This window comes from Orycteropus afer, unplaced genomic scaffold (genome assembly GCF_000298275.1).
Source record: "Orycteropus afer afer isolate SDZICR_OR568_19922 unplaced genomic scaffold, OryAfe1.0 scaffold00031, whole genome shotgun sequence".
Classification (NCBI taxonomy): Eukaryota; Metazoa; Chordata; class Mammalia; order Tubulidentata; family Orycteropodidae; genus Orycteropus; species Orycteropus afer.
In genome coordinates this window covers 17,222,956-17,243,706 of record NW_006921618.1, presented here as the reverse complement: position 1 = coordinate 17,243,706, position 20,751 = coordinate 17,222,956, and the positions used below count along the sequence as shown (strand labels likewise).

Below are 20,751 nucleotides of genomic sequence, written 5' to 3'. Positions count from 1 at the left end.
GGCCCGGGTGGCCCCCGCAGCACGGGCACCGCTCGGATCCGCTGCCCGCCAGCGCGGCTCGGAACTTGTGAAACAACAAAACAGCCCGACATGTCGGAGTCGGCGGCCGTGGGCCCCGGTGCCTCTCTCCAGCCTCAGGCCCCGCCCGAGAGGGCGGGGGGCGCCGCCGCGACAACTTGTTCCGGCCCCGCGTGGCCACAGGCGCGCGCGCACATACACACACACACATATCCTGTCACCGCCCCCTCGAGCGGCCCCCCGGCCCCGGCACACACAGCCCCGGCCAGGGCGCGCACACACTCAACAACATTCCTGGACACGCAGCCAGCACGCACGAATACACTAACACACTCACATCCGCTCCAGACACGCTCCTACACACGCATTCCCGGCACACTTGGCATTCACTCGGACCCACGCAGCCCTCGGCGGCGCACACCACACACCCAGACACTCCCAGACGTACACATCGTGCACACAGTACACGGACACACGTTCCGGACCCGTTCCCACGCCTTCATACACGTACACGTATCCCACAAACACATACCCCACACATATTCCCTGATCCACACTCGGGCAAAATAGCACACTCTCGGCCACACATACAACACAAATACACAACGCATTGTCAGACACACAACAAACAACACTACCAGCTATGGTAGACAAAACGCAAACAAATGCAACACAATTGCAGATACAACTCCAGTCACATAACGAAACTCATATGCACACACAACAGACACACAATCCACTCGGCTGCACAAACACTGCACTCTGGAAGGCATGCAAGACACTCAGCGCACACCCAATGCCTCGATGCACACATTAACTCGAACATACTCGTAGTCACACAACATACACAGCACCTTTTCTTGCACACAGAACTCACGGACACACAACATTCGCAGACACACAACACTCTGAGCACACGATCGCACATCCAACACTCTGACACACACACTGGGCGCTTATAACACCCAGTCACCCAATACTCACACTTTCTTCAGAGCTACGCCACTGGCTCAGAGGGCTCGTCGGGGCAAGCTTGGTCCGACCGCCGCGCGCTTACCTGCTGGAGTCTCGGTCTCGGGCGCACAGAGCTGGAAGGTGAGCGCCAAGACGAGTGCCTGGGCGCGAGCCATCGTGCTCCGCCGCCTGCCTTGGGGCCCCGCGCGGAGGGCGCCGCCAACGGAGCCCGAGCCGAGCCTGAAGCGAGCCGGAGCGGAGCGGCGCGGCGCGGAGCGGGACTGGCACCGAGTCCAGAGCGGGAGCCCGAGCGAGCGGGGGGCTGACGTCAGGCCCGACTAAGCGTTCAGCGGTCTCGCAGCGCCCCCTGCTGGCCTCAAGGCGCGCTGCTGCCCCGTCCAGCAGCCCGCTGGTCTGGGTGCGCCCTTCCCCCACTCAGGCACAGTCTCCAGCCTGGAGGTCTCGCGTCTGGGCCTAGACGCGCACCAGCCTCTGCAAAGACTGGACACTGGCATTCTCAGATGAGCACGCTCATTGCCCACCCCAACTTCTGCTTGGAGCTCTCAGGACTGTAAACCAGAAACAACAGCCTCACGGTCCCAAATGGTACTTGAATCCCCTCTGCCATGGCCCTTCTAAATGCGCATTCAAACATCTCTTCAAGGACTTGGCACTCCATTACCTACTACGCGTGTATATTGGGTCCTCGAAGATGTAGGCGTTTATAAAGTTCTTCCTTTCGTGCTGTGAAGGTTGCCTCCCTCACACACACTGGTCCTACTTCTACCTTCTGGCTACCCAAGGTGAAGCAGTATATTTGAGCCTCTGTCCAGTACAAGCTTTGTACAATGACCGGCAAACTCCTCAGCCGTTATATGTACCGCCAGGCACCTTCTATATGATTCATTCACATATACTCATTTACTCCTCACCTTAACCTATTAGGTATGTAGTTATTATTACGCCTATTACACAGTTGAGGTAACTGAGGCCCAGAGAGAGGAAATGACTTTCCCAAGGTCATGCATTAGTATACGGAAGTGTCAGGATTTCAATCAGGGCCATCTGGCTTGCAGTGAATCAGAGCTGAGACCTGGCTCCCACCTGGAAGCCCATTCATTCAACAAATTCTTAACCAGATACTGATTCATTTTTTTCTACAGTTACTATGAGACACGGTTGAGATATAAAACACACACACCACCACCAACAACAACAACAACAAAAAAAAAAACCCTACCCTCATGGAGCTTACATAACGAGAAGTCAGAAATAGTAAGCAATCAAAACAAAAGCAAATTCTATGTTATATGACAATGATAAGGAGTATAGAAAAAGAAAATCAGTGAGAGGACTGTTAGCTTTAAACAGATCATCTACTATGTGGAATGTTTATTATTTGTCTCTACTTCTAGAATGTGTACTACCTGAGGTCAAGGACATGGTCTCCTATGTGGGTGCCTAGTATATGGCATGTAATTGGTGCTCAGTGAATGTTGAATGAATGGATGAACAGATAGATGGATATAGACATGGTCCTTGCCCTCATGAAGCTTATATTCAAGCAGAGCCCCAAAACAAGCATGCAAATAAATACATAATTATAACCCAAGATACGCACTCTGAAAGAAATTGATGGAGTTTTGTGACAAAGAATATGGTAGCACCACTTTTCACTGCAGCCCTTTTTGTAAGAACCAAAATGAACTGTCCATCAGTTGATGAATGGATAAACAACACGTGGAAACAAAATACAACGGAATATTGGTGGTGGCGGTGGCGGAGCCATTGAGTCGATTCCAACTCATGGCAATCCTAAGTACAACCGAACAAAACACAACCCAGTCCTGTGCCTTCCTCACAAGTGTTGCCATGCTTGAGTCCATTATTGCAACCACTGTGTCAATCCATCTCACTGAGGGTCTTCCTCTTTTTTGATGATTCTCACTTGACCAAGCATTATCTCTTTCTCCAGGGACTGGTCCCTTCTGACAACATGACCAAAATATAAGAGACACAGTCTGGCCATTCTGGCTTCTAAGGAGAATTCTGGTTGTACTTCTTCCAAGACAGATATGCTCAATCTTACAGCAGTCCATGGTACGTACGTTCAGTATTCTTCACCAACACCACAATTCAGATGCATCAATTGTTCTTCAGTCTTCCTTATTCATTATCCTGCTCTTACATGCACATGGGCTATTGAAAATGCCATGGCTTAGACCAGAAGCACCTTAGTCTTCAAAGTCACATCTTTGCTCTCTAACACTTGAAGAGGTCTTTTGCAGCACATTTGCCTAATGCAATATGTCGTTTGATTTCTTGACTGCTGCTTCCAAGGGCATTGATTGTGAATCTAAGTAAAATGAAATCCTTGACAACTTCAATATTTTCTGTTTATCATGATGTTGCTTATTGTTCCAGTTGTGAGGATTTTTGTTTTCTCTATGTTGAGGTATAATCCGTACTGAAGGCTTAAAAGTCTTTAATCTTAATCAGTAAGTGCTTCAAGCCATCCTCACTTTCAGCAAGCAAGGTTGTGTCATCTGCCTGTCACAGGTCTTTAATGAGTCTTCCTTCAATCCTGATGCCGCATTCTTCTTTATATAGTCCAGCTCCTGGGATTAATTGTTCAGTATACAGATTGAGTAAGTATGGTGAAAGCATACAACCCTGACATACACCTTTCCTGATTTTAAACCATGCAATATCTCCTTGTTCTGTTCAAATAATTGCCTCTTGGTCTATGAACAATTTTCTCATGAGCACAATTAAGTGTTCTGAATTCCCATTCTTTGCAATGTTATCCATAATTTGTTATGATCCACACAATCAAATGCCTTTGAGCAATACTGGAATATTACCCAACCATAAAGAGAAAAAAGAGAGAGAGAAATGAGGTCCTGACACATGCCACAATATGGATGAAAACATGCTAAGTGAAATACATCAGTCACAAAAGGACAAATACTGTAGATTGCACTCGTATGAAATAAGCAAACATACAGATTATTAACAGTTACCAGAGGTGAGAGGAAAAGGGGAAAGGGGAGTTTTTGCTTAGGGGGCATTGAGTTTACATTGTTGTTGTTATGTGCCGTCGAGTCAAACCCGACTCATAGCGACCCCTCCTTGGGTTTCCAAGGCAGTATCACTACGGAAGTAGGATTGCCCAACCTTCCTTCTGAGGAGTGGCTGGTGGGTTTGAACCGCCAGCCGTCTGGTTAGCAGGCAAGTGTCTTAGCCACTATGCTACCAGAGCTCCCGAGTTTACATTAGTGGTGGTGAAATGATTTGGAAAAGGATATTGAGAATGGCTGTACAACATAAAGAATGTAATCATTGTCACTGAATTATACATGTATAAATTGTTAAATTGGCAAATGTTTTGTCGCATATATTTTCAGCACAAAATTTTTTAAAAAGCATATAATGAGGATCTACTCTAGATTCGGTGGTCCAAGAGGGCTTCCCTGAGAAGGTGACATCGTGACATTTGAGATGAGACCTGAAGTATAAGAAGGACCCAAACACCAAAAAAAAAAAAAAAAAAAACCCACTGCTGCAAACCAATTCTGACTCATAGTGACTCCCATTGTGTTTCCAAGGTACATCTTTACAGAAGTAGATTGCCTCATCTTTGTTCCACGGGGTGGCTGGTGGGTTTGAACCGACAACCTTCTGGTTAGCAGTCAAATGCCTTAGGCACTGTGCCACCAGAGGAAAAAGCACCTAGTCTCATGCAAATCAGTGAAGGGGAAATTTGTAGCCAGAGGACAGCCCATCCAAAGGCAGGAGGCAGGGGGTTTGAGGAACTGCAAGGAAGCCAGTGTGGCTGGAGTGGAGTAAATCAGGAGAGGGAAACCAGGGGCAGCTGAAAAGGTCAGCAGGGCCTGCAGGTCATGAAAGGAAATGTGGGCAATTAAGGGGCTTTGAGTTAAACCTGAAGAGCGGTGGGAAGCCACTGAAGCATTGAAGTCCTCCAAGCAGCTGAGGACAGATTATAGAAGCAGAGAGACCCTTGGCAGATGCCACATTCATCCTCCAGGCCAGAGAAGGGTAGGATGGACTGACAGTGGCAGTGACATTGGATAGATCCTAAAGTTTCAATGTGCATCTAGGCCTCCCTGTGCTCTGCCTCCACTACCTAGGAACAGGGCAGCTGGGGCAGGAGCCAGCCAACACCCACTTAGGTTGGCACATCCAGCACTGCCCTGAACCAGGACAAGAAAGAGCCTAGGGCTCCAGGCTTTTGGTCTCTCTTGTGAGCACTGATGAGCTCCAGGCTGAATCAGGGAAGAGGCCAAAGAGACAGAGCAGGCCAGAACAAGAGGCAGGGAATTAAACAAAGAGAGAGCCACAGAGTGAAGCAAGAACAATGAAAAGTGACGAGAGGATTCCCTGGGTGGCTCAAACAGTTATGCGCTCAAGTATAACTGAAGGGTTGGTGGTTAAACCTGCCTAGAGGCTTCTTGGAAAACACGCCTGCTGATCCACCTCCGAAAGTATAGGATACAATGGACTATTACTCAGCCATAAAGAGAAATGGGGTCCTGATGCATGCAAAGGTTACAGCCTTGAAAACCCTATGAACGGTTCTACTATACACACATGGAGTCACCCTGAGTTGGAATTAACTTGATGGCAATTAACAACAACATTGTATCCTATACTTTCGGAGAAGAAATAGCCACAGATGCAGTTTGCAGAGTTCTCTCATGGAAGTCTCGTGTCAGGTGTTTCACCAATCCAGAGTGTGGAACTCGAAGTTCAGTGAGCATAAGACACTTGACCCAGGTCAAACAGCTAGTAAATGGTAGATCTAGGACTCAAACCCAGGTCTCACTGATTCCAAAATCCTCTAGTCTTTATACAGGGGAAGACGGGTGTGATTAGATGGAGGGAGAAAGAGCGCACAGGTAGACAAAAGAGAAAATTCTGCTTTACTTTAAAACCTCTATCATACCGAAAAGGAGAGGGGAGGGAGGAGATCCGGGCCTGGAATGACTGCCCTGACTCTGAGGAATAGGCGACAGCACCACAGACAGTGCCAGGTCATAAGGAAATTCAATTACCTGCAACTCATTGAACATTTATGACACCTACTCTTGCCAGTCCCCATATTGGGTGCTAGCGTCATGGAGATGAACCAAAGTTGGCCCCACTCTTGCCCGGAGGGAGAAGTAGGCAGATAAATAACTAAGAGTGTCCTGAAGGCTATAAAACCAATCCAGAAAATACTGGGAAGGCAGAAAGGCAGCAGAAGTTGACTCAGTGTAGGAGGTTAGAAAACAACACCAAGGGAATGCTATCTAAACCTGGAACTCCCCAGGTAGGCAAGGCAGGGAAGAGCATTTCAGGCAAAAGGAACAGCCTGGGTAAAGCCAAAAGACAAGGAAGTACTGGGAAGGGTGGGCATCAGATACGGTTGGATCATGATCCAATGGCAACAGCTAAAGCTGGAAAAAGTGTGGGAGAATATGAAGGATCTTAACTGCAAGGCCAGGACAACTGGACTTGAACCCCTGAATCAATGGTTCTCAAATTGTATCCCTGGGGGAAACCAGGTGTCCCTCAATCCAAGCTGAAAGGTCCTACCATTAAATTAAAACCGTAGCCTTCTTTTCCTAGCTTGCAAGAAGGCAGATTAAATTATAATGAATAGAATTTTCTTGGTTCTAAGGTGTTTTTCCTCCATACATTTTTCTGAAGACTTTAATGCATGTCAATTATGTGAAAGAATAATAGAATTAGCATACAATCATATGTCTTGGGTTTTTTGGTTTTGGTTTTGTTTTTTACAATTTTAAATTTAATGTGTCAATAGTTCATTGTGTTCCACAAAGCACTGTGACTTCCAGTTTCTCCCTAAGTATTTAGAGTCATGGAAGAAGAGCTTGAAGTAAAGGAAAGACAAAATCCGATATTTTTGTTAGAAAATAAAATCATTCTGGAGACTTGGGGGGAAAAAAAAAGAACTGCGGAGGGACAGATAGGGGGAAAGGATACCAGCAAAGGAGAAGGCTGTTGACAAGATGAAACAAGAGCTGATGGCCTGGCCTGATGGTGAGGGAGGTGGGGATGGAGGGGGGAAATTCCAGAGCTGAGGAGGGAGATCTGCTGGACGGTTCTCCAGGTCTTCTGGCTAGGCTACTTAAGGAATTTGGGAGAAGGAGTCAATCTGGTAGGAAAAATCATTTCAGTGGCTCAGTGTCATTTAGGGAAACTTAAACAGAAGACTACTTTTGTACCTCCTGGTATAAGTAGGCCTGTGTGGCACCACAAAAATAGAAGGAGAGCAGGATCAGGGTGTGTATGTGTGTGTGTGTACAGCTACAACTGTAGACTACCCATCACAAACACAAACTTTCTCTAATAATAATAACAAGCACTTACATTGATTATTTCCTATGAACCAGACCCTCACCTGAGTGCTTTACATGTGGTACCAAAAACCAAACTCACTGCCGTGGAGTCAGATCCGATTCATGGTGACCCCTCCTAGAGTTTCCGAGGCAGTATCACTACGGAAGTAGATTGCCCAACCTTCCTTCCAAGGAGTGGCTGGTGGGTTTGAACCGCCAGCCTTCTGGTTAGCAGTCAAGCGCCTCAGGCACTATGCTACCAGAGCTCCTTTGGTAACATTGGGACCATGCCATTTTATTTGTCAACCTTGGGCTTGTTAGCCTCAGCAGCCTCTCGCTGCCTGAGTAAAGAGATGCCTCTAGCTTCAGTGAGCTGGGAGCAAGAGGCAGAGCGAAAGCCCAAAGGGTTGAGGGGCTTCCACCCAGCCTCTAGAGCCTAGCACCTTGAACTTGGACTTAAAGCCTTTAAATTGTAAGAACAAACTCCTGTTTGTTAAGATCATCCCATTTGTGGTATATTCTTATCAGAGCAGCACTAGGTAACCAGAACAGCTGCTTACCAAAAGGTTGGCAGTTTGAATCACCCAGAAGCACCTCAGAAGAAAGGCCTGGAAAGCCTGAAAGATCATAGCTATTGAAAACCCTATGGAGCACAATTCTGCTCTGAGCCTGCAGTTCTACTCTGAAACACACGGGGTTACCATGAGTCAGAATCGACTTGATGGCAACTGGGGTTTTTGGTGGTGGTGGTGGTGCATGTGTGTGTTTGAAGACTGGGAATCACAAGGCTGGATCCAACAGCACTTCCTCCGTTCCCCTACCCCCACCTATTCCAGGATCATTTCTCCTTGACTCCAGCAGTACACCCTGTCATGCTCTTATATTCAACTGGGCTTCAGTTAGTTGTGTCTATGTCTTCCCTCCCCTAAAAAATGAAACCTAGCATCTTTACTGGGTTACACATTTTGACAAACCACTTCTATTGCCCTACTTAATACCTTTCTAGACTGTAAGAATTTTGAGAGGGAGAACCTCTCCTTATGACTGCTCCCTTATATCCTAATACACTTAGCATTTTACAAAGCATCTTCACACCTACAATAACATTATTCCATTGCATCATCCAGTCCTCACAATAATCTCGAAGAAGACAAACAGACTGGAGTTTCAGTCACCTGCCCAAGGTGGCTCAGTTAGGAAAGTAGCAAAGCCAGGTTTTGAACCCAAATCGTCTAATTCCAAGCTCAATACTCTCATCTCCATATCAGCTTACACTCTACTCAGTGTAGGGAAGTAGGCTTTGCCTCTCTACATCTTTCCATGTAGTGGGGTGGGGGTCAAAAGAGACATGCCTGCTAAAAGCCTGGCACAGTGAGCACTCAGTAATAGCAGAAAGAAGGGAAAACTGAGGCCGGGGAAGGTACAATGACTTCTCCAAATCAAACACCTAAGTGCAGCCCCGGTTGTAGGCACAGCTTTAGAGCAATCCTAGACTTCTCGTTGGGAGAGCTGGTTTGGCACATTTGGAATCTCAGGTACCCCCCCACTTTCCACTCCGTCTCTCCAAGCTGTCTCCCCAGATGCCACCTCATGGGCTACGTAGGAAAAAAACGTCCTTTTAACTGAAGGGGGGTGGGGGGAACGCACCCGCGGGTGGGGCTTCACCTAGAGGCGGGGCGGGAGGCGGGGAACAGGAGCGCAGTCGCGGAAGGATGACGTATCACGGGTCGCCGGGTTCTATGTTGGCTGAGCGGAGAATGTGGGTTTACGGCGCGCTGTGCCGGGCACGATCCCTGGCCCGAGTGCAGCAGGAGTTGTTTTCGGCTTCATGGCGCCGCGGTCCGGCTTGCTCCTCCTACTCCGCATCTGACGATCCCTCCCGGGTCCAGGCACTGGTCTATGGGCTCCATGGGGACCCAGCCAAGGTCGTCGAGTAAGAGGCAACGTCGAGACGGGGGAAGAGACCGGGTGTCCTGATGTGGTTTGAGACGGGCTGGGGAGAAGTGCGGCTAAGAAGAGAGGGACAGGGTCCGAGGAGGGGGCAAAGAATTGCAAGACTAAAACTGTAGCCCACGGAGTGTTTGGTAGCTCAAAAAGTACGTTCCTCAAAGTAGCTGAAGACCCAAGGGGCATAATTGGAAAACCAAACCCACTGCCATCGAGTCGATTCTGACTCATAGCGACCCTGTAGGACAGAGCAGAACTGCCCCATAGGGTTTCCTAGGCTGTAAATCTTTACGGAAGGAGACTGCTTCATCTGTCTCCTGCAAAGCAGCTGGTGAGTTGGAACCGCAGACCTTTTAGTTCGCAGCAGAATGCTTTAACTACTGCTCCACCAGAGCTCCTGGGGCACAATTATAATGGTAATAATCTAACTAATAATGAATGGCATTATTAATTGCGTACCATATGTCAGACAATCCCTTGTTTAAGTAGATTCATTTGAGGGTAAGTACTTGATTTATCCCCATTTTGCAGAGAATGCTGAGGTGTAAGAGAGGTAAAGTCACTTCCCCAAGGTTACACAGGCAGTAACTGATGGAGTTGGCATTTGAACCTGGGTCTGACTGACTGACTTGAGTTCTTACCCTCTATTATTTTTTGGTGTCTATAATTCCATGCATCCGTGGAGGGGATTTTCAGGATGTTTTTAAGTCTGTTATTTCGTGTGAAACTCAGCCTCTCAGTAAAGTAGGTCAGAGATCAGGTTCCATTTTATGGAGGGCAGGTGACTTGTCCAAGGTGATATGACCAAGGAATTCATGGTTCCTGACACCTGTTTCATGTAATGTCCTCTCCACTGTATTGTATATGCACTTGACTTAGTAAAAAGAGCTCCAGTTTTGGAGCCATACCAACCTAAGGTCAAATACAGACTCAGTGTCTTAGGAGCTGTTTGATCTTGGACAAGTCACTCAGCCTCTCTGAGCCCTCCTTTATGACTGTGCCCTCCTTCTCAAATTCCTTTGGATATTAATGCATGAATTTTGCATGTTGTTGATAAAAACAGTATGAGTTGTCAGCGGTTATTTATCTGCACATAAATAGCTTTAACCATTTAGAGAAATGAATGGAGCTACTGGAGTGGAGCTAAAGTGAAAGCACTGGTCTGGAAATCAGAGAAACTGGAGTCAAATGCCTGCCATCCCCTGTCCTAGCTGTGTGTATGTGGCAAGTTACGTAGATTCTTTGAGCTTCAGTTTCATCATAGTTATCTTTGGAGATAGTACAGTGTAGCTCAAAGTGCTGACCACCTGAAACCAATCAAAGGTGCTACACCAAAAAGCGCCTGAATGCTTTCCTCCAGTCCCTTGTTTACAACTCTGCTTTGATTCCCAGCAAATCGTTTGATTGTTTTCCAAGGGATAAGCAAACATGGAATTATTTTAATGGTTAAAATCCAGGCTGCATGTTTGGACAGCTGAAAGGGATATACCTCAGATAGATTCAAGGTCATGCACTCAACCTAGCCACTTGCACAGTTAGATCAATTGGAAAGAATGCTGAGAAGACACATCAGTCAATAAACCCCAAATTGTATGTTGATCGAAGGTAATGAATCACTGTGACAGGAAGACATCTCCCCGAGGACTCTGCTGTAATGGGCCGGTAAAGCTCTGGTGAGCATTCCTCCATTTCCAGGAATGCACCTCAAATGTGGGAACAGCTTAGTGATTTGCTCACAGGCTTGTAATTTATGTGTCTAATGCAGGACCTGCCACAGTGTTGGTTAAATCTGAATCAAGTGTCAGATGTGCACCTTCTGTTGAGTTCTTACTATGCTCATTTGTAAAAGAAGGGAAGTGTGAGGTGTGTGATGAGGAGGAAGGCATCTTAGATATCCAGGGACTCTCAAGAAGGGCCTGGGAGAGTTAGGTAGAAGGAAAGTATTTGACAGAGCTAAGGGCAATCCCTCTGGATTGAGGGTAGCTGGAACAAACTGGTCTGGTGGCAGATGCCACTTAACAAACAAAGGCAGCTTCTCTTGTGCCCATATGTGGAGCCATAGGTAATTTCCCGAAAGTCCCGTAAGTGTCCATGACACTTCCATGAAGCATTGTGTTCAACTTGGCTTCAGGTCTCAGTTGTGGAGCTTTTAGAAACTACATATTTCTAGACCCCACCACTGAGGTGCTTCATAGGTCTAGGGTGGCCCCTGAGCATCTCTGCTTTTTAAAGCTCTCCAAGTGACTGATGTCCAGGCTAAGGTTGGTTGGTTTGTAAACAATTATATCAGCCATGTTTTGACCATAGGTTATTGCAAAGTTGAAAAAAATCATGGATGTTATATTGGCATATCTATGTAAAATTGATCCCTCTAGGGAAGATTAGGCTGATTATTCTAGGAAGCCACAGTGCCTAAGGCATTTGACTGCTAACCAGAAGGCCGTTCAAACCCACGAGCCCTCCTTGGAAGGAAGATTGGGCAATCTACTTCCGTAGTGATACCACCTCAGAAACCCAAGGAGGGGTCACTATGAGTCGGGATCAACTCGATGGCAGTGAGTGAGTAGCATAACTGGCTCTGTTTCCTCAACTGGTTTTTTACTTGAATGGCAAAGCTAATTGGGCTCTCTGTAATGGGCAGGGCTTGTTGCCTGTGAGTTGAACTTTAAAAGAAGCAGGAAGCTAGCTAGTAGACGTTCCCCTTCCACTCCAGGTGTCAAAATAAGAAACATATTACTTTACATCACCAGCATCCACCCTAACATTGTTCTTTCCATTTCTTTCTTTAATGTTTATTATCAATTTTATTTAACTTTTTATTGTGGTTTGGGTGAAAGTTTGTAAACATAATCGTTTTCCATTCAACAGTCCATACACATTTTATTTTGTGACATTGATTGCAATCCCCAGGGATTGCCCTGTGGTATAGATTATCAGGCAAGCAGTAATTGTCCATGTGCCTCAGAAGGAACACTCTCCCTTCTGACCCAGATTCAGGTGACATGTCTTATAAGATTGAGGGTGACCACACTGTCAAAGAATGAATCAGGTGTCCTTCACACATCCTGGTGACTGGATGTCTGGGTCAGGTTATGCCAGGTCGAGTCATAGAACTACCCAATGTCCAAGCAGAGCATTCCCCAAACTGCTGTGGTATGTGATGCTACACTGTAGGCCAGAGCTCTGGGAGGGATGCGGTACAGTCTGCCAGGTTTGAAGGGCTATCCAAGCCAAATGCCATTGAGTCAATTCCAACTCAGTGACCCCTGTTGGGTTGCCAAGATTATAAATCTTTATGGAAGCAGATTACCTCATCTTTCTTCTGCAGGGCAGCTGGTGGGTTCGAACCACTGACTTTTTGGTTAGTAGCCTTAAACCGCTACACCACCAGAGCAGTTCCTTGAGGAGTTATGGAACTCCTCAGTGTGAGGCCCCCAGGTATCTCCTGTTCTCGTCTCTGTTTTGAATGTCCCTCTTCACTCCTTTAGCCCCCAACATTCCAGCTGTTTTTGCCTCTATTAAACCATTCACCCCTGTCTCTCAGAATTTCTCTCCCTTCTCCCATAAAACAGTTCTCCTAAATACTTGGGCCTTTTCACATAAAGCAGGGAGCTCTGGTAGCCTTGTTGTTGTTGTTATGTGCCGTCGAGTCAGCCTAGTGGGTAAGATATTTGGCTGTTAACAAGGTCAGTGGTTCAAACCCACCAGCTGCTCCATGGGAAGAAGATGAGGCAATCTATTTCCATAGAGTTGGAATTGACTCGATAGCAGTGGGTTTGGTTTGGTTTTTTTGCTTAAAGGATTTAACTGTTAATGTAAATAAAGTAAGACTGCAGAAGAAAATTACAAGCATGGGAAAGTTACAAATACAGACATTTCAGACATAGGCCATTGTCCCTGGGTAGAGTTCTGGATTCTCTTTACCAGATAGTTCTTAGAAAACCTGATGTCCTCTTTCCTTTTGATCCTGGAAGTCCCCTCTCAGGACTTCGCCATTCTCAGGTATTATGGTAAAACAGCTTTCATTTATCATATACCTACTATGTGGCAGACATTGGGCTAAATTCTCTACATATACTGTGGCATTTAAAAATCACAATAGCCCAGTTTGATCATTGTTATCCCCATTTTACAGATAAGGGAACAGACCTGAGAAGATTAAGAGTCACTTGCCCAATATCATACAACTAGGATGCCCTTTATTAAAATTCCTTGATACAGACATAAACCTGAAGAAATGATAACCATGTCAAATGGGGTGTAAAATTGGTAATGAGATGAGTTAAAAGAGAAGGTGAAATTATAGGTCATTCTGGTGACCCCAAGTCTCTTCATAGGAAGAGCAGCCCGACTCTGGGGAAGACAGTAGAAATACCTTCCTCTGTCTCCTCCCCTTTTTAGCATCCTGGGGCTTTCATGAGACAGCATCCTAATCATCCTGGCTTTCTCTCCCACTTGCTGCCAGTACAGAGTGAGTTTCTGAAACTACACTGTGAAGCCCATGGGCATATCTCACTCTGTCTCAGGCTAGGGGGAACCTGGGAGAGCAGGTCATGACTTCTCACTATAGAGCACTGTTTCCCACAGGGTCCTCTTTTCACAGTGGATGTCAGTGTTTTTTAAGACAGAATTATTACAGTTTGGAAAAAACTTAGCATTGTGGTTTGATGCTCTGTAAAACTGTTTTTGGTGTTTTTTCTTAAGTCTGCTGGGTTCTTTATTGTAGACATGACTGAAAGGAGAGGGAACAGAACTCATTAGTTTATTTAGCCAGCATTTATTACTTGAGGGCCCACTAAGTGCTAGGCACTAAGGAGGCAGAGATGATAATATGTGATCTTCACCCTCTAGGGACTCTCTGTCTAGTCCGGGAGATGGGCAGCTGTAGCCCTGTGGGGTGAGTGTTATGATAGGAGGTGGTTGGAGGGCTGTGGACACACAGAAAAGCGACACCTACCATATTTTTACACAGCCCTCCCCGCCCCCAGCAAGGGATGCTAATTTTTTTTATATATTGCTGTAAAGAAATTAGCATAGTATATACATACCTAAGGAGGGGAGGGCTAGTTGGCCAAAAACATAGGACACATGCATTATTTGTGTAAAAATATGTTAACACCCTCAGTGCTTTCTCTGAAGACAGGATGTCTAAGTTGAGTCCCACAGCAGATGGGTGGGTAGTTTAGGAGGAGAGGAAGTGGAGAAGTGTTCTAAACAGAAGAGCCAGAGGCAAGGAAAAACATGGTGTGTCTTTATTAATATTTCATGAAAGCCTCCTGCTCTTGATATATAACATTGTGAGGGAGGTATCTGCTGAAACTGAGGGGGGCTTGGGGAATTTGCCCAAGGTCACAGGATTCAAACTCAAGCCGATTGCACTTCCTGTAGCACTTGGACATAACCTTCCATCTAGACTTCACTAGACCGTGAAGTCTGAGACCAAGACCTTCTATGCTAGTTTCTTCATTCTTACCTCTCAGGATGAAACTTGGCAGGCACACCTCTGCAGAATTGTACAATATACAAGGGTTTCTCCCCCGGTGTCTGCAGCTCCTGGGAGGAATGCTGCCACGCAGTGCAATGTTACTGTCACAGTCTGGCCCTCTCCTAGCAGCTTTCTGGTAGGATTCCAAGCTTTTCTCACGACGGACGGATGGGAGGGGTCTGCTTTTTAGAGAAGGGGAAGCAAAGATGACACAAAGTTAGATTGTCTCAGGATGTTTCATCTGGGGCTGCCTACAAGAGAACTGACCTGGGAGCTGGGTTCCAGTCCTGACTCTGCCACTAATTAGAGTTAGGCAGTCACTCCTCTCTCCATTCTTAAGGTAGTCTGATAAAATACAAGGTTGACCAAGAGCAGCAGTAAATTACAGGCAGGAATGCTATCACCCATCTTTTGTGCCAGTGACAGATCTTCCATTTCTGTGTACCTTGAAACTTACATACCTCTTTACCCCATTCCTCCCCAACAATACTCTTTCCTGTCAAGACTAGATGAGGCCTCAGCATTCTCAACATGGTACTGCAGCCATAGGAGGTGTTATGAGACATGAATCCTCTGCAACACCCCAACAGTTCTTCCAGCTCTGACAATTCAGTGAAGCTGAAGCGGACATCATACTGCGTGCTTACCAGTGGTTGCTCCAGCAACCTCCAGGAGCAACAGTATGGCTAGAAATCTCAAGTCCTGGATGCAGGATTTCACCAAGGGCCACTTTGCCTTTGGTTGGTTACACAGTCAGCAGCCTCCAGTGAGACAGGAACTGCATGGTCATTTTGTACCTGTCTGAGAAATAAAGACAGCTTTTGGCAGGGACTGTCACCTGCTGGGGTTCAGTCTTGCTCTTTGGAGTAACAGGAAGAATTAGGCCTCAGCAAACTAAGCAATGTAGACTCTGTAACTCCCTTCAAGTGGAGTGTCCCAGATGTCAGTGGATGTAGAATATTATGGAGCTTGCAAGGTGTCTGGAAATTTCAGTTGAAGAAAGATAGAGGAGGGTTTCTTTGACAACCCCAGGTAGAGACTTCCAGAAGTTCCCCCTAAGTCTCCGATCTCTTTCAGTTCAAAGTGATTGTGCAAATGAGCAAAAAGTTGGGTCCTGCATGGTGGGAGGGTGGCATTACTTCTGGGCAGGGACACCGCAGGAGGCACAGGGAGGGGATGGGTGTGCTGGGCACACCAACTGATGGGGGACAAATGAGCTCAGGGAAAGGAGCCCTCCCTGAGAGCTCTGGGCTCCCCAAGAAGCCCAGGAATTGAGGCTACCAGCATCCTCTGCTGGGGATGAGCTGTTCCCTCACCTTGCCCCACTGTGCCTTATTAATCGTTAATCAAATCCCAGAACAACGTACCCAGCTTACCAGACATCTCACTAAATCACCGAAGGTGGCTGGTTCATGATCATAGGGACTGCAGGCAGACTGGAAGAGCCATGTAAAGTATCTACTTCCTTCCCTTGATGACCCATGTTCAGGCACACATTTCTAGGCTCTCTGTCCTCAGCAGATGAGAAAGTACCTATGGCCAGTGACTCTCCCTGTCTGCTCTTCATGTTCAAAATGATGTTCACCTGTTTGAGATGATTGAGTGGAAGATGCAAGATAAGTACAAACAGTTGCTAATTAAATGCAGAATGCAGAAAAGATACCTTAGCAGAGTTGACTAATGCCCGCCTTACATGGCAAATATAACTGAGCCAGTCTCCAGGGTACTGGCCTCTTTTTTTCTCCTTCTCAAAAGGCTCTTTCTTCTGCCTGCTTTTGTATCCCTTGTACTTCACACAGTATCACAGGTGTACAGCCTCGGCCTCAAAGGAGCCTTTGTGACCTTATCCAGTCTGGGATCTGTCGATTGAAGACAGTGGCATCCCACCAGGTTGCATGGCGCCATTGCCCCCACAGGAGAAGTCAGGAACACTGCTGAAGAAATGACTTGAGATATAGTTAGGCTATATGTGGGTGCCTCACTTGCACTCCACAACAACTCACTTGTTGCTTTTGTGAGTTGTGTTTTTTGGTTGCTGGGTTTTTTGTTTTGTTTTGTTTAAAAAAAAAGGAGGCATAGTGAAGGAATTGCTAACATTACACCAGAGGTCCAACTCCTGGAATTCAGACTTGGCCTCCAGTTTCCTTCCTGTCTCAGCAGAATGGTATCCTTGACGACGCTGTTAGAACTATCAGCAGGAACTGTGATATTGATGGCATTCCTTGGGGCAGGCTGGGGCCCGTCTCCCTGGTGAGAAGCAGCTGGACCAACACTCCTCCCAGGCATGCAGTGTGTGTCAGCCCTGCACCCTGCCATCACCCACCTGTGTTTGCAGCTTCAGTTTTTCATCTCCTAGATGCTAGTGCCTGCTTGGCCCCTGCCCTACGCCTTCCCTCCCACTGTGTGAAATTCAACTTGTATCAAGCAGTTAGGCTTCCCAGAAGACAATGAGGACAACTGGGAGGGGTTTATGGCTGTGGCGTTTGGGGGGCTGCTGTTCTGCAGGCTGTTACTTGGTAGCCATGAAATAGTGTTCCCAGCCCCAGTTACATCAGGGAACGTCTGGATTACACAAAGCCAAATGGCTTTCTTAACTTCTCAGAGCCTCTACGATTCTAATGTGCAATCTGAACCTTATAAAGGGAGTTTAGTAGGCAGCATTTCCCAACTGTATTGACCCCCAGAAAATGCCTCATAATATCTCCTGGAACTAGAGTCCCCCACACACAGATTAGTGGATACTGGCAGAGGGTTTAATAGGATGAACTTTGGAGTCAAATGTAAGATCAAATCTTATCACTTACTAACAGTTTGACCTTGGGAGTTAATTCTCTAAGCCTTGGTTTCCTCATCTGTAAATTAAGAGTGATAATACTTGCCACTTAGGTGTTTTGAGGATGTGTATGTAAATGGTAAGGACAATATCTAGTAGTAAGCCATCAACATTAGTATTGTCATTTAATTGTCAAGCCAAATTACCAAGAACAAGTTTACTTACATAGACTCTACCTAGATACAACTGACTCAACTCTCTATGTCCAGAGTGCCCCCTGCTCTGTATGCATACTGCCAGCCACCTGCTTAGAACTTCAAGTACATCACCTTCCTCTGCACTCCCGGTCCACTCTTCACAGCTCCCTGTCAATATCCAGTTACCCAAGCCAAAGACTTCCCACTTGCTCCCCTCCATGCAATGCAGTTGGTCACCAAGTGACATCAATGTCACTTCTTTGAGAGATTCCAGGTAACTGAGCCCTCTGTATTCCCACAGGTCCAATTCAGACCACACCTCTTGCCAGGCCTAGTCGATGATATGCCATTCCTTCTTGGCAGGAATACCTTCCTATCAGTCTACATAGTAAACTCTTACTTATCCTTCAAGCCACAACTGAGGTATCACTTCTTTCAAAGAATGTTTTCTCCCTCCAACTCGCAGTCAGCTTTACACTAGGAACCTGCTTCAGTTAGACCACTTCTCCCAGTGTCTCCTTGTGTGAGTTCCCATGCAACCAAGTTCCCAGCAAGATATTTTTATTCTTCTTTAAACACAGCACCTCACCTACTAGGACAAATTTAATATTTACTGAGGTAAATTCACTTGAATTTTCCAAACAGTTGTTTTCTTTCAGTGATTCTTTTCAGGTACAGACAGATAATTATTTCAAAGATTCCCTTAATATTCCAACTACTAATGACAGCTGTCATTTCTTCAGCATCCACTGTGTGTCAGGTGCTATAGTAAATGCTTTATGGGCATTAACTCATTGGCTTCTGTGAGCTGGGCTCCAGTGTTATCCCCATATTATAGATGGGTATTCAGAGCCCCATCCATGTGGTAAATTACCATAGCAGGATTTAAACCCAGGACTACATGTTTCACTTCAAATTAATGTTCTTTCTGGTGTACTAGCCTCCATTTACAGACAGATTTACCTGTATTCTCTCAACCACGGACATGTAGATTTTTAAGAAGTGTAATCTTACTGCAAACGTGATCTGCACTTTGCTGTGAGGAAAATAAACATGGGCCTTTGCTTAGATTGAACTCCTGTGATGATACTCTCCATTTTTATTTGTGTCTGTCCTTCAGGGCTATTTCCCTAAGCAGCCCAGAACCGGGGAGAACCAGTACAAGCTGCAGTAGTCAAGTCTCCTGGGTTTCAGCCTCTTCCCCTAACTTGCATGACTGGCAACTTTATGCCACATTTTCTCACTGGACCGAAAAATTAATGTGTATAGGAAGCATTATTGAATGTTGTCTTGATCTGAGACACTGTGCTAAACATGAGTTAAGGAAGACTAGAAGTTCTCTGCCCTCTGAGAGCTCACAGTCTAACAGGGAGAAACACAGACATACTGGCTAGGAGATAAGTCAACATGGATGAACCTGGAAAACATACTGGATGAAATAAAGTCAGTCACAAAAGGACAAATACTGCTTACGTAAAATATCTAGTATAGGCAAATCAGAGAGACCACAGCTGAGTGTTTTCCAGGGGTGGAAGGGAGGGGGAAAAGGGAAATTTTTGCTCAAGGGCACCAAGCTGGTGTTAAGGGTGATGGGAAAATGTGGAAATGGATAGTGGTGATGGTTTTACGACAATAAATGTAATGTCACTAAATTGTATAAAATTTTTGTTGAAATAGTAAATGTTACATATTTTTGAGTCCCTGGGTTTTGTAAAGTTAATGCACTGGGATGCTAACTGAAAAGGTTGGCCATTTGAGTCCACACACAGCCACTTCAGAAGAAAATCCTGATGATCAATGAAAAAGCAGCCGTTAAAAAGTCTGTGGAGCACAGTTCTGCCCTGACACGCATGGGGTCACCATGAGTCAGAATCAACTCAATAGCAGCTGTTTTTTTCAACATATGTTTATATTTACCAGGGAGCTTTGGTGGCAAACCCAGCACCCACTCCTCAGAAGGAAGGTTGGGCAATCTCACCATGATGAAAAAGAAAAACTAGGTGGTAAATAAAAAGCACTGAACTTGGAATCTGAAAGATCTGGATCTAGATCCAAATTTGTATCTAGATTCCAAAATTCACAAAACCCTGAAACGTTTTTCATAGCTCGTTTGCAGGCAAAACCTGATCTTACATGAGGTTTGTATGTAATCTTTATTCATCCCTCTTTAGTGTGATTGCATACATTTTGGTGTAGAAACATTAATGTGTCTGATTACTGGATGCTACCCAACCCCCACTGCACAGAACATATGGTTCTGAGCTCTGGAGCACATCGCCCCGAACGTTTTGGAAAAGGGATTGTGAACCTATGTTTTGTCATGATCAATTGAAAAAATAGCGTGAAAAGACATTAGAAATTAAAAAGCAGTACAGCTCAAAAAAAAAAAAAGCAATAAACTCATGTCAGATGTCACCCCTCCTGACAGTGTAGTGCGAGCACCTAAGATGGAGCAAGTCATTTTTAACCCCTGCCAGGGCTAGGAAGAGGGTCAAAAGGCATCTTAGAGGAAGTAAAATTTGAGCTGGGGCCAGGAAGAGGGTCAAAAGCCATCTTAAGAGGAAGTAAAATTTGAGCTGAGTCTTGAAGGGTGAGTTGAATTGCTCAGAGGGTAGAGAAGTTGTAGAAAAGGAATTCTGGGCTAAGAAGAATGTGGAAAATGTATAGGGGAAAAAAATGTCTTTAAGCTGCTTGAGCACATGGACTTTGTTAGCTTATAGGAAAACTGATTATCTGTCAGAATGCAGGAGGGAAGCTGTACTGATAATACAGGGAGGCAACTCTTCCAAAATCCGTTTGCTCTCAGCAGGATTTTTCTTTGGAATGCAGGCCTATGTATAAATACGTTCACAAAGACAGCACCAGCACCGTCCTGGCTAATCCTCCCTGCTTGGGGGGGTGGGGGAGCCTGTTAGCTCGCCCTCTCTCTCCCCTTAAGGCAGATCCAGCACAGATCAACCACGAACACCAGTCCAGGTAGATGTTCATTCCACTGCCCGCTGCTTAGTCTGG

The 20,751-nt window shown here is 45.9% G+C and overlaps 2 protein-coding genes across 2 annotated transcripts in view; one reads left to right on the top strand and one right to left on the bottom strand.

The window, feature by feature from the left end:
• PTPRU (protein tyrosine phosphatase receptor type U) overlaps positions 1 to 1,148 on the bottom strand; it is a 111,780-nt gene extending 110,632 nt beyond the window's left edge. Inside the window, exon 1 of the mRNA XM_007935844.2 lies at positions 1,076 to 1,148. Coding sequence (XP_007934035.1) covers positions 1,076 to 1,148 — 73 coding nt within the window. The remainder of the gene's footprint in view (positions 1 to 1,075) is intronic.
• A 7,946-nt stretch (positions 1,149 to 9,094) lies between these two features.
• MECR (mitochondrial trans-2-enoyl-CoA reductase) overlaps positions 9,095 to 20,751 on the top strand; it is a 37,519-nt gene continuing 25,862 nt past the window's right edge. Inside the window, exon 1 of the mRNA XM_007935843.2 lies at positions 9,095 to 9,270. Within this exon, the coding sequence (XP_007934034.1) occupies positions 9,095 to 9,270 (176 nt within the window). The remainder of the gene's footprint in view (positions 9,271 to 20,751) is intronic.